We start from the raw sequence: 17973 nt of genomic DNA on the forward strand, positions 1-17973 counted from the left end.
CCTGCCAGCTAACCAGCATCACGAGCTGTATCTGAGCTTCTTTGAGGCCAGGTCCCTGCAGCTTCCTGTGGTCAGTTATTAGTGTGAGTCCAGCAAAGGAACAAGAACACTGTGTACTCAGTAAATCTACAGAAAACTTCATCACCTGGTTGTGTGGGAGGAGAGGTCCCTTGGTGCACTCTGTTTCTTTGAAGGGACTGGAGATCCGTTGGTGCTGTACAGATGTCGGGGGTGTCTAGAGCCAGTATCCTATAAACCCAGTAAATAAGTGATTACGATCCAACTCTGTACAGACTAATGGGAGGAAGCTGAACTCAGGAGCCTGTGGACACAGATTGTGTTTGTGGGGCTGTTGCTCCGGAAAGCATTCAACTGAGCCTCCTGGATGAAGCCCTTTTTGAAAACCTTGATATTTTTTAATGTTCTGTGCACGTCGCGGTGTGTGCTGCGAGCCCGGTGACTCCCAGGAGATCTTCAGTATGATGTCAGATTTCCAGAGTGTCCCTTCCCACATCACATCTTTTTCTTCATCTTTGTCTTCTCACAAACAACTGCCCCCGTGTCAGGGGTTCCGCAGCCTTCTCTAACTGAACCCTTGTGTTGGTACCTGGTCACCTACTGTGTCGTCAGTGGCCATTGTGTCAGCAGATGGAAATACAGGCCATCCCCAGAGCCACAGCCCAGCCCAGAGCTGGAGGGGATGTGACCTGGCAGCCCTCTAATCTTTCTTTGTCTTTGTCCCTGGTGTGAAATTGGTTATAAGTAAGAAAGCAAAATTCAGGCACACGTCCTACTCTTCTTGATGCCTAATCTCCTACGGATGGGTATCCTTCTTAGCATTTCCAGAATCATCTTTCCATTGTAGGAGGGAACCTCGCCACCACTGCTTACATTGTCTGAGACTGTCCAGGTGGGTAATAGGTAATTTCTGCAAAGGGTGCAACACATCCTGCTTAGCAGAGATACACACAACCATCTGTATTATTTTTACTTTCTCAAGAGTAACAACAACTGGCACTTAATGGTTTTTCCTATGTGCTAGGCATTTTCTCTTCAGGTTCTATGGATTATCTCTTTTAATTCACCAAACAGCATGTGAAGTTAGTGTTTGCCTTTTACATAAGAAACTGAGAAACAGAGATGACAGTGCCTAGATTCATAAAAGTAGTCATTAACAGAGCCAGAATTTGAATCCAGGTCATCTGTCCCCAACATTAAAGTCTTAAACTGTAATTATCTATCTGAAAACACACAGAGACACACATATACACACACACAATTGAGTGTACCAAGCATCAGGCACAAGCTTAGCCAAAATTAGGAAAGCATACATGTATAGATATCCTTACCATCTTATACACAGACTCATTGGTACTCAGATTTATAAACCCACTGAAATAAAAATCCCCCAGTTATGGAAAGAAGAAATTTTGTTCTGTAAAAAAAAAAATCTTAATTTTTTTGTTTACTATTTTACTCTTTGTGCAATGAAAAATCTTAAGATTGGAGAGGGGAAACCTGTAGTTTCCTCTTACAAAGCTAAGCTAGAGGGCATGATTAGATTATAGAACACATGATTTCACTTGAAAGCCTAGAAACTTGACCATCCATGGATATACAATTTCACTCTAAAGGTAAAATGAAATGAAGAGGACAAGAGTTTAAGAGCGAGACAGAGAAGGAGTGAAAGAGGGAGAGGGAGGGAGGGAGAGGAACAGAGAAGTAAAGGTATCATAGGGAAGAAGACAACAAAAAATTAATAACATGAAAGCAAAAGGAAGATGAGAAAGGAAGGTGGCAAAGAAGGGAGCAGTTAGAGAATGAGCCTGCCCTAAATTGGTGAGTAGGGAGGGGATAGGCAAGTGTCCGAGGGTGAAGGCACGTGGGCAGCCACCACAGGGAGTCCAGTTTGCAGACATATGTGTGAGGGATGTTAGAAATACAGGTAGCCTAGGGGACATGCTCAATCCTGAGAACCTTGTATTTATATTCAGACTCTTCTCTTAAGTATTAGTGTGACTCCATAATCTAAAGTTGTTTCTATCTTGTTGTTTGAGGTAGCACCTTTCAGAACGATAATTTAATTGAGGTCATCAATGGCCACCCCAGAATGCTGCTTTTTTATGGGAGAAAAAAATCGAAATAATGTATTTATACACCTTTTCATTTATGTACTTGCAACACACACACACACACACACACACACACACACACACACACACACACACACACACAATTGCCCTCTGAGAAACCCTTGAGTCAGAGAATAAGAATGGAGGAGAGAGACTTATTTTCTTTGTCAAGCATGCATCTAGGTTTTGTTCCAATCTAATGACACAGGATCTGGCGCAGTATTTAGACTTCCCGGTCCAAGATTTTATTTTAATTTTAAACAAGTGTTCCCACACGAGGTCTGAGTACAAAACAGGAAAATGTTGCTTAAGTTTTCCTTTGTGCTCTTATTCTATGTCTTTCAAGTGTACTGATTGTTCTGTCCTACCAATGTGGGTCACCGTACTCTCAGTTGCTTTTTTTTTTTTCTTCTTTTTTTTTTTTTTTCTGTCTGGGACTTTCTCTGAGAGCTCGCCACAGTAAATAAAAGCATGTTAGTTTCACAAATATTTGTTTTTGTTAGTAACATGTTATTTTCCCTTTCTTCCTATAATCTGAGGCTTTAGTCTTTCCTACTTAGTAGATTTTACTATAAACTATAAACTAATTATTTTGCACACCAGAGAATGGTTTTTACTTACTCAAATACTTAAATACTAAACCTGTCAAACCAATTTCATTTATTATGATGTTAGTAAGACCTTGGGGATTGTTAGTTCTTTTCTGGATAATTGATGCTTTAGACTAGCTCTCAGACATGTTCTGGTTCTGGTTTTGAGCTTTGCATCTGTTTACCAGGAGGATCTCTCTTGCTATGGATCAACGCCAGGGGGTGTTAACGAGGTCTAAGACTGGTCTTAGCTTAGTGACCCTTTGTCTTTAAGCTAATTCAGAAGGTGGGGCCTCCAATCTGGTAGTGGGTCCGATCTGGTGGTGCTGGGTCCTGAGTGGGGCCCTGGAGCACAGTACACAGTCTACCTCAGAAAGTCCAGAGTGGATAAAACTACTAGGATAAATTTGATCCAAATTTATAAAGAAAAGCCAAGAGCTGGGGAAATCAAACAGTAGAGATAATTCCAGAAGACCAGGAGGACAAAAAAGAGAAAATAGAATTAGAATCCTTGTGTCAGTCACAGATAGGACCAGAATGGAAGAAAAAGAAAATAAGAGAATGGAGGGAGGTGCATGGAAAAGTTCTGTCTGCAGTGGTGAGCTTCTTGTTGCTAGGAGTCTGCAAATAGTGGTTCAATGACTGGCTGTTATTTCTTCAACAAGTGCTCACGCAGCCCCTACTCTGTGCCATGTTTGAACTGAGGAGTTCCACCAACAGTGTTAGACTAGAACTGGAACAAACCCTAGCTATATGAACTTAGCCCTCCTCATTAGAAGGGTCATATCTGTTTTCTCTTCTTAAAGAGATAATAACATCAACTTCAAAAATAGCTGTTGCAAGCTTTAAGTGACTTACTACTCTATAAGTTGGTATACACAGATCACAGGCAAGAGTGTCTATATTCAGTAAGACACAGTAATAACTATTACTTTTGTGTGCAAGGTACTATATATTGCAAAGACATTTCTGAAATAGCTATGAACTTGGAACAGATGACTAATGAAACTATTCTCTTAGTCTCTCTCGGGTTGAGCCACACCCCAAACAAAATTTGGAGCAAAGCAAATGTTAGAGGCAAGTTAGAGAACTTCCCTTCTGGTGACTTTCCCTCATGGCCTGCTCTGAAGTGACTCCTCTTAGATTCTTTCCTGGCTATGAATTTCAGATGATGTGTGTGTCCCTATATAGTCTCTGTTTGACAGCACAAAGATTTAGTAATGGTATGTGCCTTTGATAAAATTTAAATGAAAAGCTTTCAAAAGAGATTGAGAAAACCTATTTTGACAGTTCTTCTTTTATCCTTGCAAATATTAACTATTTTAACTAGAAAAAGAAAAACACAAGTAATAAAAAATTTTTAACTTGGAGTAGTTTTAAAAATTATTATTTGAAAAGAATTATAAATTTTTAAAATAGATGTACAATGAGCACCTGCATGTCAAGGTTCTTTCAGAGCAAACAAAAAAGGGTGGGGAGAGTTATATTTATATTTAGTAATAGTTTTCTCTCTGAAAATTTTGGTGACTTAGTTGTCATTATTCCTTTTATACATCATGACCAGTGGGAATGGTATCAGGATCTTTCATTCAGTTATGATGGATTATAGTTCACCCATCTGAGCATGTTTCAGATGAAGGTAACTTAAGCTCATTTTGAGAAAGTGGATTAGAGATAAATGTTTTGCTGGATTGCTTTGAGTTGTACAAAGCAAAAAGACCACCAGAAACTTTTTTTTAAAAAAGGACCACACCAGTTTTGAGACTTGGAGAAAATTGAAACTCCTAAAGCAGCGACTTTGCTTCAGTTTTTTATTTTTCTAAGAAACTTTACCCTTCTATGTCTGTAGGAGTCAGATGGTGCTACCACATAAGATGTGCTAGGGGTAGAAAGGATAAGTAACTGATACAATGTGAGAGAGAGAGATAGATGAGAGGGAGAAACCAGTAGAGAAGCTATGCAAACCTTTGGAGTAAAATATTTTAACTAGTTTCACAAGGAGAGAAAAAGATAAAAACAGACCAAATACTCTTTGGAGAGAACTGATTTTATTATTATGCTATAACTTATTCATGACTATTGTTTTAATAGTGAAGAATCTGTTTAAATGTCATGGAATTATGAAAGCTTTTATCCAGAAATGACAAATGCAAGAAATGTAATTCTAAGAAGGAGAAGGAAAAAAAAAAAAAGAAAAGAAACAAAAAGAGTCTACGTTTTAGGGGCATTTAGAAGCAAGTAGGTGTCAAAAGCAAAATACTGTCTTACAGGAGAGTGAAAGACCAGTTAAGATTAAGTCAAGGGTAGAATAGTCAATGATACAGTCATATTTGTTAAATGGTTCATTAAGTTGACATTTCCCTATATTGAAATAGGTTAGTTAAGGAAGTTAAAGTCACACACAGTCCTTGACATTTTATATATTAGAATATTACTTTTCAAGTAGCTCAGTGGTCATCAACCATGGAGAGTTGTTGTTTTGCTTAGGTTTGTAAAACGTGAAACTTCTAATGGTATGGGCTACTTATTAAGGACCTTCCAAACTAACTCACTGCATTGTACTATGCATGGAAAAAGTCTTTGCAGTTCTTTTAAGTAAAAATATTAAGATACCTGAAGGGATGCACACCTTTATACAAGTATATCCTATTATTTTTCTCTTCAACAATGGCTCTACTAGTATCTTAAATAATTGTCCTTTGACTTATCCAAATATTAGGGCTACAGAGACACTCATATGTCTTTTTAGGTATTTGGACTATTGCAGCTCTAGTGAGATTTATTCAGTTATGGTAAGCAAAATTCACACTAGAATTCTTGATGTATATACAATAAATGGATCTTAAAATATAGGTAAAACACATACAAAATCAATATTTAAATGACATACACAACACACAGTTTGTGACTTTTTGAGGAGTTAACTCATTTCAAGTTCTATCATAGTCTCTAATATTTGGGCTCTGTTACTGATTTATTCATTCAGTAAGTAATTATTGAGAATCTACTGTGTACTACTCACTATGTTCAAGACCGAGACTACATTGGAAATAAGACAGAGTTCCCATTCTCATTTTACTTACAGTATAGTAGCAGACACAAACAAATAAAAAGGCAGCGATAATAGGGGAGAGTCCCGGGAGCTCAGAGAACCCACAGGAGCGGCTCCTAGACAGGACATGGAGGTGTTGCTGGAAAGTCTTCATTTGAGACCTGAAAGGTGTGTAAAGTTCTATCTGTGTAAACAGGGAGCAATGAGGAGACAGAAAAGGAGCTTGAAAAAGGAGTCCAGAGATGAGATAGGGCATGGCACAGAAGGCGAAGTGAAAATGACTCAGTGATTTGGTATTTAGTAAGTAGCCAATAAGTATTTTCAAATAAATGACTAAGTGAATGAATGAGAAATATTGACGTATGAAGAGACGGACCAGAGATAAAGCTTTGTAAGCATATGTTATAAGCCTTCAAAGTACTTCATTTTCTGGATGCACAAATGAGCAATGTTTGAATTAATAAAAATAATCATAAAAGTGCCAGCTCTTAGTTGGAGCAAATAACAAAATATGGGGTAAAGGAAACTGGAAAGAGGACTTCAATAAACTGTGTCTGATAGAACTAGAAAAAAATGGACTGGAAAAACATTGCTTCCATAATGCCCCATTTCCTCATTAAGTCTCTAAAGATTCTTGATAGGAAAGTCTCTAGTCTGAAATGTTTGAATATTTTATTAAATTGTATTATAAATGACATATTATGCCTCATAATTATCTAAAGTATTTTTATTACCTAGGCTTTAATTTTCATATATTCATATATTTTCATATTTTTAAGACTTTAAAAATAATGCATTGATTTGAAAAGGCTTTAAAAAATTGCAGTGAAACTTTTTGATAAGGTAAGGAAGGTTATATGTAAGTGATGAATCATTAAATTCTATACCTGGAATCAATTTTATCATATGTCAACTAACTAGAGTTTAAGTAAAAACTTAAAGATAAGGAAGTGTATTTTTAGTATCTATTCAGTACTGTATAATAAAACCAAACAATTTGTAAAGATGATTATACAGTTTAATAAAAAAAAGTTTCTACTAGAAACAAGGAACTGTGTAACTTTGAATTCTTATTGATTGTTACTGCATGTCTGTGGAGTTCAAGGAATTTATGATTTTAATATAGTTTATTGTTTTTCGTGTACTCTTTGTAAATAATAGTACATCAGCTTTATAAGTTGGACACTGAGATAGCCAAATACAATTTGCACAAACCAGTGGATAAGGGCGACCTTGCTCCAGCTGACAACATTGAGTTGAGTAGATCTTAAGTTTAAATACGTTGTCTTATGAGTTGGAAAAAGCACTTACATATTTTCCTCAGCTGAGAATAATCTGTCAAAATGAAATTTTGGTGTAATAGAGAATAGAGTTAACTAATGTTTAATATTAAAAAAATGTAGTAGACTTAGGTATAAGGAAATCATGGATCAAAGCAGTTAATTTCCTAATTTTCTCTAAATCAACTTAGCTCAAAATGCTTGGGCAGAACATGATACAAAGGATTACTGACTTTAATTTCATTTTGTGGAAATAGTGTACTCAAAGATTTATTCATCTGGTGTGAGAAAAATCTGTTTTATGAAATTGCTTTTTAGGTAGAAAGCTAGTTGAATTTGCTAAATATTTAGGATTTATGTAATTTCATGAATTCAGAAATTTTTACTTACCACTTAGTTTTTGCTAGATACTCTCCTATATGCTGGGGATTATATCAATTAACAAGATTCCTGAATTCTTGGGATTTATGATCCAAAGAGTAGAGAGAAATAATCATTATGATAAATAGGCAAAGCATAATCATGGTGTGTTAGAAGAAAAGTACTAAAGAGAACATTGAAGCAGGTAGGAGGAATAGTACACACCAGGAAGAAGTTTGCACTGTAATTAGATAGTCACTGAAAGACCCCCCAAGAAGACCTCATTGAAGCAAGTTTGGAAAGAGATGAGAAACTGAGCGTTGCAGTATTGTGGAAGAGAACATTCCAGGCAAGTGAACCCCTTGAGAGAAAATCCTGTCTGGAATGTTCTAGCCAAGATGGCAGTCTGGCCAGAGCAATGTGAATAGAGAAACAGTAGGAAAAGAGCTCTTGAAGTTAATGTTTTCTTTGGCAGTGTTTCAGGGTGGAAATGGCATCGAGGTAATTTAGGACCTCGTAGTTCATTGCAAAAATTTTGGCTTTTATTGGTCATGAAATAGAAAGGCATCAGAAAGTTTTAAGGAAAAGAATGATGGGAGCAGAATTATATTTTCAGAGGCGTTTTCAGAAAGCTCCCTGAAATGGATGCTGACCTCAAGAATCTGCAAGACAGTTGTTGGGGCACCAAGTGAAGAGGCGTCACTGAAGGCTTTTGCTCCCGTTCAGGAAATGATGACTTTTGCGCAATCTGCTAATGATGAATGTGATTATGGCATGGGGCTCGAGTTGGGAATCGACCTCTTTTGCGGTGGTTCACAGTATTTGCAGTTAGTTGCTGGCCAGCTTTTGCTTCTAGCATGTGATCTGTTGAAGAGGAAACTGCCGAAATTGCTAGAGATCATCTGGCAAACAGCAGTGAAGAGAATACAGACCAACTTTGCAGCATAGTGCGAGCTGGCTCTGGTGCACAGTATTTTACATCATTAATATTAAACTTGTGATTTTTGTTTTTAGACAATACAGGGAATAAGTCAATGGAAACATTTACTAAAGACTTTAAAAAAAAAAAAAAAAACCTCAGCTGCAATGGTTGCAAATACACTGTACAGAAATAAGAATGGTGGCAGGGAAAACTGCTGGGAAGTTATCGTGGTGCCTGGGGTGGCAGGGATGGGGGAAGGTGATGAATGTTTATTCCAATATGGTTTTAGGGAAGGTGGTAAGAAGGGTTTGGATGCTGGATATATTTTGAGGGTAAAGCCAAGAGGATTTAGACAAATTGGTTGCCCAAAGACAGAAAACAAAAGCAGTCAAGCAGGACTGTTATAGATGGTATTTACATTGGTGAGCTTTGATGGGATCACTAAGTGAGTAAGTGTGGGTAGGACAAGAAAAAAAGGCCAAAAATTCGATACTGTGAAGCTCCAATATTAGAAAGTCAGAGAGGAAAGGAGGGAGGTAGTAAGCAGTGAGGGAGAGTGAAAAAGGTAGCCGGAGGGATAGCAAGATCAGGACAGCACGGTGTCCTGGAAGTCATGGGAGTAACACATTGTTTTAAATGCTACAAACAGATCAAGTATGGTGAGGACTGAAAATCGATCACTTGGGGGTTTCTGTTGACCACCCAGAACCAGAACCAGAGCCTTTGCTCTGCACTGGAAGCACAGCGACGAATTATTGCACTATTTCCTTTTCCTAAAGTTCACCCCCTTTCTCCAAATATATGCTTTTTTTTTCCTCACTGGATAAGATAAAAGTGATTAGGCTCCCTTTTCCAAGTTACTAAAATCTTACTCTCCGTCTCTGAAACATTATATATATATATAATATATACATAATTATATATATATATATACACACACTTTTTTTTAAATTCTGGAGGTTTTTTCTTTTATTAGTTTTTTGAACAATTATATAGGATGATTGAGAATTCTGCAGCAAGATACTTTGCTTTTTTTAAATTTAATTAATTTAATTTATTTATTTTTTATTGTGTAATGTTAGTCACCATACTGTATACCACTAGTTTTTGATGTAGTGTTCCGTGATTCAATTTTTACATATAACACAAGTGCTCCAAGCAATCTGTGCCCTCCTTAATACTCGTCACCAGGCTCACCCATTCCCCCTACCCCCTTCTCTTCTAAAACTATTTATTTCCTGGAGTCTATAGTCTCTCGTGGTTCGTCTCCCACTCTGATTCCCCCTTCATGTTTCCCCTCTTCTAATGTCTTCCATGCTATTCCTTATGCTCCACAAATAAGTGAAACCATATGATATTTGACTTTCTCTGTTTGACTTATCTCACTCAGCATAATCTCATCTAGTCCCATCCAAGTTGATGCAAAAATTGGGTATTCATCCTTTCTGATGGCTGAGTAATATTCCATTGTGTATCCATACGTCTGTTGAAGGGCAGATCTAAATCTAAAGCAGATGCAGTAATATAAATAGAGAAACATAATAAGAAGGGACAATTATCCATACTAGAAAATTGATTATTTGCTGTGAAAACTATTTTTAAGTTGTATTCTAATCATGAAAATAAAAGCACTATAGAGGCACAGAGATCTGATCCATCTGCAAAGGAGATGTGATTTAAATAGTATGCTTACAACTAATAAAAACAGAATCATTTAGATGAGTAGAGTATAATATTGATTTAGACATTTGGTTATAAAAAAAGATATTTCTCATGAGTTTTTACTTTCTTTTTATTTATCTCTGAAAACTAATTTCAAAGAAGAGTGTAATTTTAAAATCTAAAAAGCCGGCTGTTAATCAGGCTGATATTTTCAGCTGAAATGAATTCCTTTGACAGCATGAACATATACTCTCTAACATGTCTGTAATGGAAATCATTTCAGAAGACACCACACCACCACAGACTTCCCACGGCCTCTCAGCAAGGCAGCGGTGGTCTTAAGGACAGACACTTTTCATCTTTTTGAAGACAGGCACCCTCCAGTTGTTACCCTCCCCCAGGAGATCAGGAAGTATGTGAAGCTGTCCAGTGGACTTGGAATTACACAGCAAAGTGCCAGTGGACATAACCTATCTAATATTAGGATTTATTTTGAAGGAGAGTGGGAAAAATGACGGAAGAAAGCTGCACACAACATGGCCAAACAGCTGGTTTTATATTCCAGAAACAGCTTGGGACTAACTCTACTCACAAGATCTCTTGGCAGAAGAAATTGATGAAAATACCAAAGCTGTGAGGAGAAGTGTTCTTTTGCCGAATCCTTTATGTCACTATCGTAGGGTTTATGAACCTAAATGAGAACACATGCATATTTTTTTTAAAAGATTTTATTTATTTATTTGACAGACAGGGATCACAAGTAGGCAGAGAGAGAGGAAGGGAAGCAGGCTCTCCGATGAGCAGAGAACCCGATGCGGGGCTCAATCCCAGGACCCTGGGATCATGACCTGAGCCGAAGGCAGAGGCTTTAACCCACTGAGCCACCCAGGCACCCCAACGTGCATAATTTTTAAAGTTCCTGTATGTTTAAGTGAGGAACTTACTGATTCCATGTGCAGTACAGATATGGCTCCCACAGCATCTACACCAAATAAACCTTAATAATTTTCAGAAAAACGAATCCTGACATGTGGTGATGTTTTCCTTTCTTTCAAATAGCACTTTCAGAAGCAATGAAGGGAGAGTTTGATAAGATACAAAAGTAAGCATGAATTCAAGGACATGGGCGAATTCCTGGATGCCAGAATCTCTAAAGGGAACTCATTTTAATTGCTTCATCCATCTATTTGTTCTATCTTTGCATTTAATTGATACATTCTTAAGTCATAGAGACAACTTAATTTTAAACATATTTCTGGCTCACCTGCTAGATACCAGAACTGTGGAATATGCAAGGCCTACTTAAGTCTTCTAGAATTTCCTACATTAGAGGGAGGGTATTCGGTACAGTGAGATTCAGTGTTTTAGAATACTTTGCTTTCTATCATTCTCAAATGTGTTAAGTGAAGTTATTCTCTACTAAATATCCAAGGTAGACTCAGTTAGCTGGGACATTTCATATTTTTATCCTGAACCATTTTGAATTTATTCTTTGTGGCATCAGAATTAGTTTCTCATCTCAGAGTTTGCTATATTTATTTTTCTAGTGATTCGGTAGTTTATTGGCAGTCAGTTTGTAAAATCTCTCAGGGATTATTTAAATGCAGGATGTTAGGAATGGAAACACATATCATTGCCTCTCCTGTCAAAAAGCATAATTAACACACATGATTTATCGTCTTGAAAAAGTAGATGAGCATTCCATTGGGTGACCTCAAGTCACAGTTGTTCAGTGTAGGTACAGACTGTCATGTTCTGGGACAGCCCTCAGCTTAGCACACATTCTTCTCTTGTATTCCTGTCTCTTTAGCCTCCTGTAAGTGTGTGTGTTTGGCTGTGTGTGTGCGTGTGGTATCTCTCTCTCTCTCTCTCTCTCTCTCTCCATGTATATGTTTTCTGCCTAAAACCTGCCAGTTTCAAGTTTTTTTTGAACCATTTTGATTTATCACATAGGGAGTACTTCATTTACCAAGGAGGGAAAAAGTAAAAATACTATACTTCTTCCTTTGAGTGTATCAAGAGTTTCCTCATTCCTTTTTATCATGCACATAATTCATTATATAGATGTATAACTTATTTAATCAGTCATGCATTATTGACAGATATTAGATTGTTTCTAGTCTTTTGCTATTACCAAAAAATCCCATCAGAATATATATAATATATGTAGGATATTTCCCAGAAGTAGAATTTCTAGGTCAAAATTCTAGGCATTTGTAATGTTGATAGCTTTGCTGAGTTCACTTCCTTATGGTTTGTGCCACTCATACCTGTGAGTGTCTGAGAATGCCTGATCTCCTAAGTCTTGCCATAAGGGACTATTACAAGTATTTTGAGGTTTTGACAGCATTAAAAAATGAAAAAAGTTTATTACTGTATTTTAAATGAGCAGTTGTGGAGCTCCTGGTGGCTTGGTTGTTAAGCATCTGCCTTTGACTCAGGTCACGAACCCAGAGTCCTGGGATTGAGCCCTGAATCAGGCTTCCTGCTCAGTGAGGAGTCTGCTTCTCCCTCTTCCTCTGCCCACCTCCCAACTCATGCTTGCTTGCTCTCTCTCAAATAAAATCTTTAAAAAATCTTAAATGAGCAGTCCTATTATTACGAGTGAGGTTCACTATCCTATTGAAAGCTTAACAGCCACTATTGAGTAGTCACTTTATATTTTCTGTGTTTCTGTGTTAGTCGCTGGTCTTTTTTGTTGTTGTTGATTTATAGGAACTCTTCAGGTATTAGGAAAATAATTTCTTTATCTATAATAGAAGTACTTTTGGTTTTATCAACTTTCCCTCCTCAGAAATTCTCTGTTCTCATGAGATAACTGTGAGAGAATATGGGCTTTGTGCGCCTCTAGAGGGTAGTTCTTTGCTAATTTCTCCATTTTTTACATGATTAGTTTTTATTTCTTCTGTGTTAATTGTGCTAAATTATCCTCCTGAAAAATTTACCTTTCAATTCAGGTTTCAATGAACTTTCATAGAGTATATTTTTTCATAGAATATGTTGAATCTTTGGTAATTTTTTGTCTTCTTAATCTATCAATTTCTGAAAACCAAATAACAAAAAAACAACCTTTTGAAATCTCTCACTGTGATTGTGGATTTGTCTAGTTTTCTTCTATGTGTCAATTTTTGCTCTATATGTTTAAGGCTGTGTAATTAGATACTTTCAACCTTAGAAGTACTTTGATTTCCTGTATTATCTGAAATTTTGTAACTTATTCAAAAACCAAGTTTTCTGGTTTCCCACTAGATACCAGATTCTTAAATAATTTTAGGGCATAACATTTTTCAGAAAAAGTAAGATTAACCTAAGATTTTATGGAAATCCTAGCAAAATCAAGTAGAGGCAATGCCTTAGAACAAAAAAATATAGGGAATTGCAGTATATAGAGAATGCCTAAAATATAAACAAATGACTTGCTTATACATCTATTAAAAAGTCCATAAACTTCCTCAATTACTTCACTACATTCCAGTGAGTAAATATCAACCAGCATCTGCCTAATTGGGAGGCATGAAGCTTAATTTTATTTTCCCAAGACAAATCAGAAAAAGCCAGATATTTCATTTTTGGTAACTTTAATTGTTAAATTGTTTCCCGTATTGTGTAGATTCACATCTCTTTGATCAATGGGAGACCAAGTGCTGATGACCCCTCTCCTGAACTGTTAGAATTTACCTCTGCTCGCTACATTCGCCTGCGATTTCAGAGGATCCGGACCTTGAATGCTGATTTGATGATGTTTGCCCACAAAGACCCAAGAGAAATTGACCCAATTGTCACCCGAAGAGTAAGTTATGATGAATCCTATTGTGGCCTGTAAGTGATATTGGTAATTGTTAAGTAACATTTAAACGTCCCTTTCAGTGATTCGTAGGAGTGGCTGTTACCAGACACCTATTCAACATAACCTCCCTTTGTTCAAAGCCAACCTCTGCCCCTTTTTAGATAGGGAGCATTTATCAAACTTTTTAACACTTCTAAACTTTAATTTCCTCATTTGTAAAATGAGCATTGACAGTACCTAGTTCATCATATTTTTGATGACTGAGTTTTGATGTCACTTGAGGGGATCTGAACTCCTATCACAGTTGGCACTGGGGGGTTACTATGGGAGGTGCTATGACTTTGAAACATTTTTGACCACAGTCCACACTAAGAAATGTATTTTCTATCATAACTCAGTACACACATATGCACATACCTATCTCAGTATGTCTTACACTTTAATGTGAATAGAATTAGCTGGTGATATTGTGGAAATGAACATTCTGACTTGGTAGGTCTAGGGCAGAATTGAAAAACAGTAATTCTAGCAAGTTTTAGGTGACGTAAGTATTGCTGTTCTGTGAACCATTTTGCCCAATCAAATAATTTAACTTTATGTTTCATTAATGAATTGCAACCCATAATTTTAAAAAGTGCTACTGTGGGGGGAAACTGATTGTGTACCCTATTTTATTGTCTTTTATAAATAGGATATCAGGGGGAAGAAAGGTGATAGCATCCCTTTTAATAGATCTTTGAAAACAGGAGCTAAGAGAATGCTGTTTTCTGGGGTTAACCTAGAATTTGTGGATTATGACAAAGGTGATCAGTCCAGGTTACTAAAGTAATAATTGTCTTTTTTCCTACCTAGTGCTCACCACATCCCTAGTTTATGTCCCATTCCTGAGAAGCTGCTGTACAACTAAGACATTGTTATAATTCAGCTATAAATCCATAAAGCAAATCCATGCTAAGAGAATACCTACTTTATGACTAGAGGTGAAAGCTGAAATCAGATTATAGAGAGAAATGGAGTTTGTGAGACAAAGCACTTAATTCTAGAATGATGCACTTAGTTCTAAAAGGTCTGACTATTCCACCAGTTACAAATAGCTGAACAAGCAGACTGAATATCGAAGGGCACCACTTTTCACAGTTCATGAATACCCCTTATGTATATTTTCTTCTCATTACTTAACTTACCCACACCTAACCACTCCATCATCCCAAAAATAACTTTTAAAGTTTGGTTATCCCCATACAACACACGTTGGATGTTTTAGTGCCCTGCATTTTCCAAACCTGAAATAATTTTACCTTGCACTACATTTCAGCATATTGTAAATAATCTTATGCAGAAATATTATTTTACTGCAATGTTTAGATTCTTTACATGTTTAAAAAATCACCTTTAATTATCATTTTGACATGACTTAAAAATATGCATTCAGGAAGACAGTAATTTTGAAGTGAAATTTAATCTTTTCCGACAGTATATCTAATGGAGGAAAAAAAATCAATGTAAATAAATATGTTCCTTTTATCATCTTTTGCGGAAGGCAGAGTGGGGGTTGGGATGCACATCTATTATTTATAACTTCATTGTATATGAGCCTTTAAAATAGTGCAGTAAAATGCAACATATAAATAAGCTTTTTGAAAGTACTCAAGTTCAGTAAACACTACATATAAATTTAAATATATAAAATAGGATATTGAATTTCAGCTCTTCATGACTCAAAAGTGAAGCATTAGGCATTTATATTTAAAGAAAATTTCCCAGTTTTAAAAGCATCTACAAAAATACTATATCAGCTTTCTGACCAAATATCCCTATTCGTATCTATATTATTAAGAGATGAATTTAGTGAAAAGCAGACTTTTACATTACCTAAACTTCTGGCAAGTTTTATTTCAACTTCCAGGTCTAAGTATATCAAGAAACAAAAGTGACAAAAAAAATTATAAAAGATACTCTACATAAACAACAAAAATAAATAGGAAAAAAAGAAGTAAATGGAAAAAGGAAATTTGTAGCTAGGGAACTCAGAGTTGTATTCACCTACTTATTCTTGCTGGGTTTTGTAATGTGAATGATTGGAATAACAGAACTATTTATCACTGAAATGGTTATTTGGATTCTATAAGATAATGTACTCTCATGATTACAAAATGTTATATGTATATTAATTAAAATTCGTATATAGTCCAGTACTATCATTATAAATTATCTTTGAAGATAGGTGGGTAGATTAAAATAATTAAAAACATAACCTTATGTTAATTTCAAATAGGAAAGTAATCACATGGGCTAATTTTAACATAATAATGAAAAAAATAGCAAGTGTCCCTCCCATGTAGTTTACTCCTTATGTTATGTTAAATCAATCCTGCAGCTCATTACATTTTATTTCCTCTTAATATAGTTAAGAAATGTTTTGTTTTGAGCATGATTTCCTCTAAATATGTTGAGTTTCTTCAAATCCATCGCGTAAGACAGTCCGCATATGATTAATGAACACTGAGCTTCCTATCATGGCAATAAAGGCAGTTTTCTTTCACAAAAGTACATAAAACAACTTTTATGAAGAGTAATTGCCCTGACCAACCCCCACCCCACCATAAAAACTTGCTCTCAATAATAAATACTCCAGCACAGACTTCGTATGTCTGTGGGAAGGAAATTTCTCAAATGCCCCCCTACATGTAAATCAGAGGCGGTCTTTCTCTGGGCTCTGATCACAGGGCGAGGAGTTAACTTGATATCTTTTGTGAGCCCTCCATTGTTCCGTTGTTCCCTCCTGCTTCAAACTAAGGATGAAAGCAGAAAGTAATGTTTTTAAGCGAATGTTCCCTTTTGTTACTTACACCTTGCAGTCATCTTAACAGGATTTCTCTGTGGATTGCTTTTTGCAGTATTACTACTCTGTGAAGGATATTTCGGTCGGAGGGATGTGCATCTGCTATGGTCATGCCAGGGCTTGTCCGCTTGATCCGGTGACAAATGTATGTATATTTATAGGATACTTAGCAAGATGAAACGCTCAACTGTCAAATGCTTCGTGAGCCGCTTTGCTGACAGGGATGCTGTGAATGGGTGTCAGATCCTCACTTAGACGGTGTAACAGGAAGCCATGCCAGGGTGAAATAGAGCCAGCAGTTAGGATGATAGACTTTGAAGTCAGCCACCACAATATCAGAAAACGGATTAGTTGGGATTTTTTTGTTGTTGTGTGTGGTTTTTTTTTTCCCCCCAAAGCCTCCCAAACTGGTCTATTTTGAAACCTCTCTAGCAAGGACAGCCTGCTGTATAATTTAACTTTAGAGAATGTCTGCCATCAGTCAACCTGACCATTTCTTTTAAAAAATTTTCATCAAAGAAACTAATGCAAACAAATGAAAACTGTGCATGGAAGTAAATAGGAACAGCCGTGGAACAGGAGGCTGCAGTAGGGCCTGGGCGACAGGGCGCAGAATTGAAGAGCATCTTCAAGAGAGTGATGAAACCACAGGGTCGGAAAATGCTAGAATGCTTTCGGCTTGAATTTTTCATTAATGCCCTCGTATTAAATAAGCACCACCTAAAAAGAAGATGAATGGATATCTGTTTTTCTCAGTCATAAACTGGTAAAATACAAAATCATCTATTGTATATTATAGGGAAGAAACATATTCAGTAGTAAGATCAGTAAGCATAGTTACTTATGTACGGATTTTTTTTTCCTTTAAAAGCAGGATACAAATGGTATTTCTCTCAAAGCTGGCTTTCTGGCTAATGCATCATAACTTTACTTCCTAGGGGAGGTTCAAATGCCCTAGCCTATTCTTTGGGGCAGGTTATGGTGCAGCTTTCTGCAAGCTGTGGGTGTTGTCTCTCATGTGTTCCTCAAGCTGTGAGAGCCCACAAGGCAGCCTTGCAGGCCCCGTTCCACACGATGCACTAGACTCTACTCGGAGCACACACAGGCAGGAGATTCAGCCCTGGGACATTAGATTTCTATTAGATCTGTGGCCTTTAGTGCCTAGGAATCTATTCTCTTCTTCCCACACCCTTGAATGCTAACAGTACTTAGCCTTAAAGTGGACACATCCAAACCAGAAACGCTATAGATCTCAGGAATCAGAGAAGGGGTTCAGTCTTCAAGACAGTCCTCAGTTGGGCCTGTGCTGTCTTCCAGACCTGAGTCCAGTGACTCCAGAACTAGTC

At 36.8% G+C, this 17973-nt stretch overlaps 1 protein-coding gene across 1 annotated transcript in view; it reads left to right on the top strand.

The window, feature by feature from the left end:
- The window catches only part of LAMA2 (laminin subunit alpha 2), a 672905-nt gene that overhangs the window by 252587 nt on the left and 402345 nt on the right, over positions 1-17973 (top strand). Inside the window, 2 exon segments of the mRNA XM_047732179.1 lie at positions 13609-13788; positions 16683-16772. Of these exon segments, the coding sequence (XP_047588135.1) occupies positions 13609-13788; positions 16683-16772 (270 nt within the window).

This window comes from Lutra lutra, chromosome 6, assembly GCF_902655055.1.
Source record: "Lutra lutra chromosome 6, mLutLut1.2, whole genome shotgun sequence".
Taxonomy (NCBI): Eukaryota; Metazoa; Chordata; class Mammalia; order Carnivora; family Mustelidae; genus Lutra; species Lutra lutra.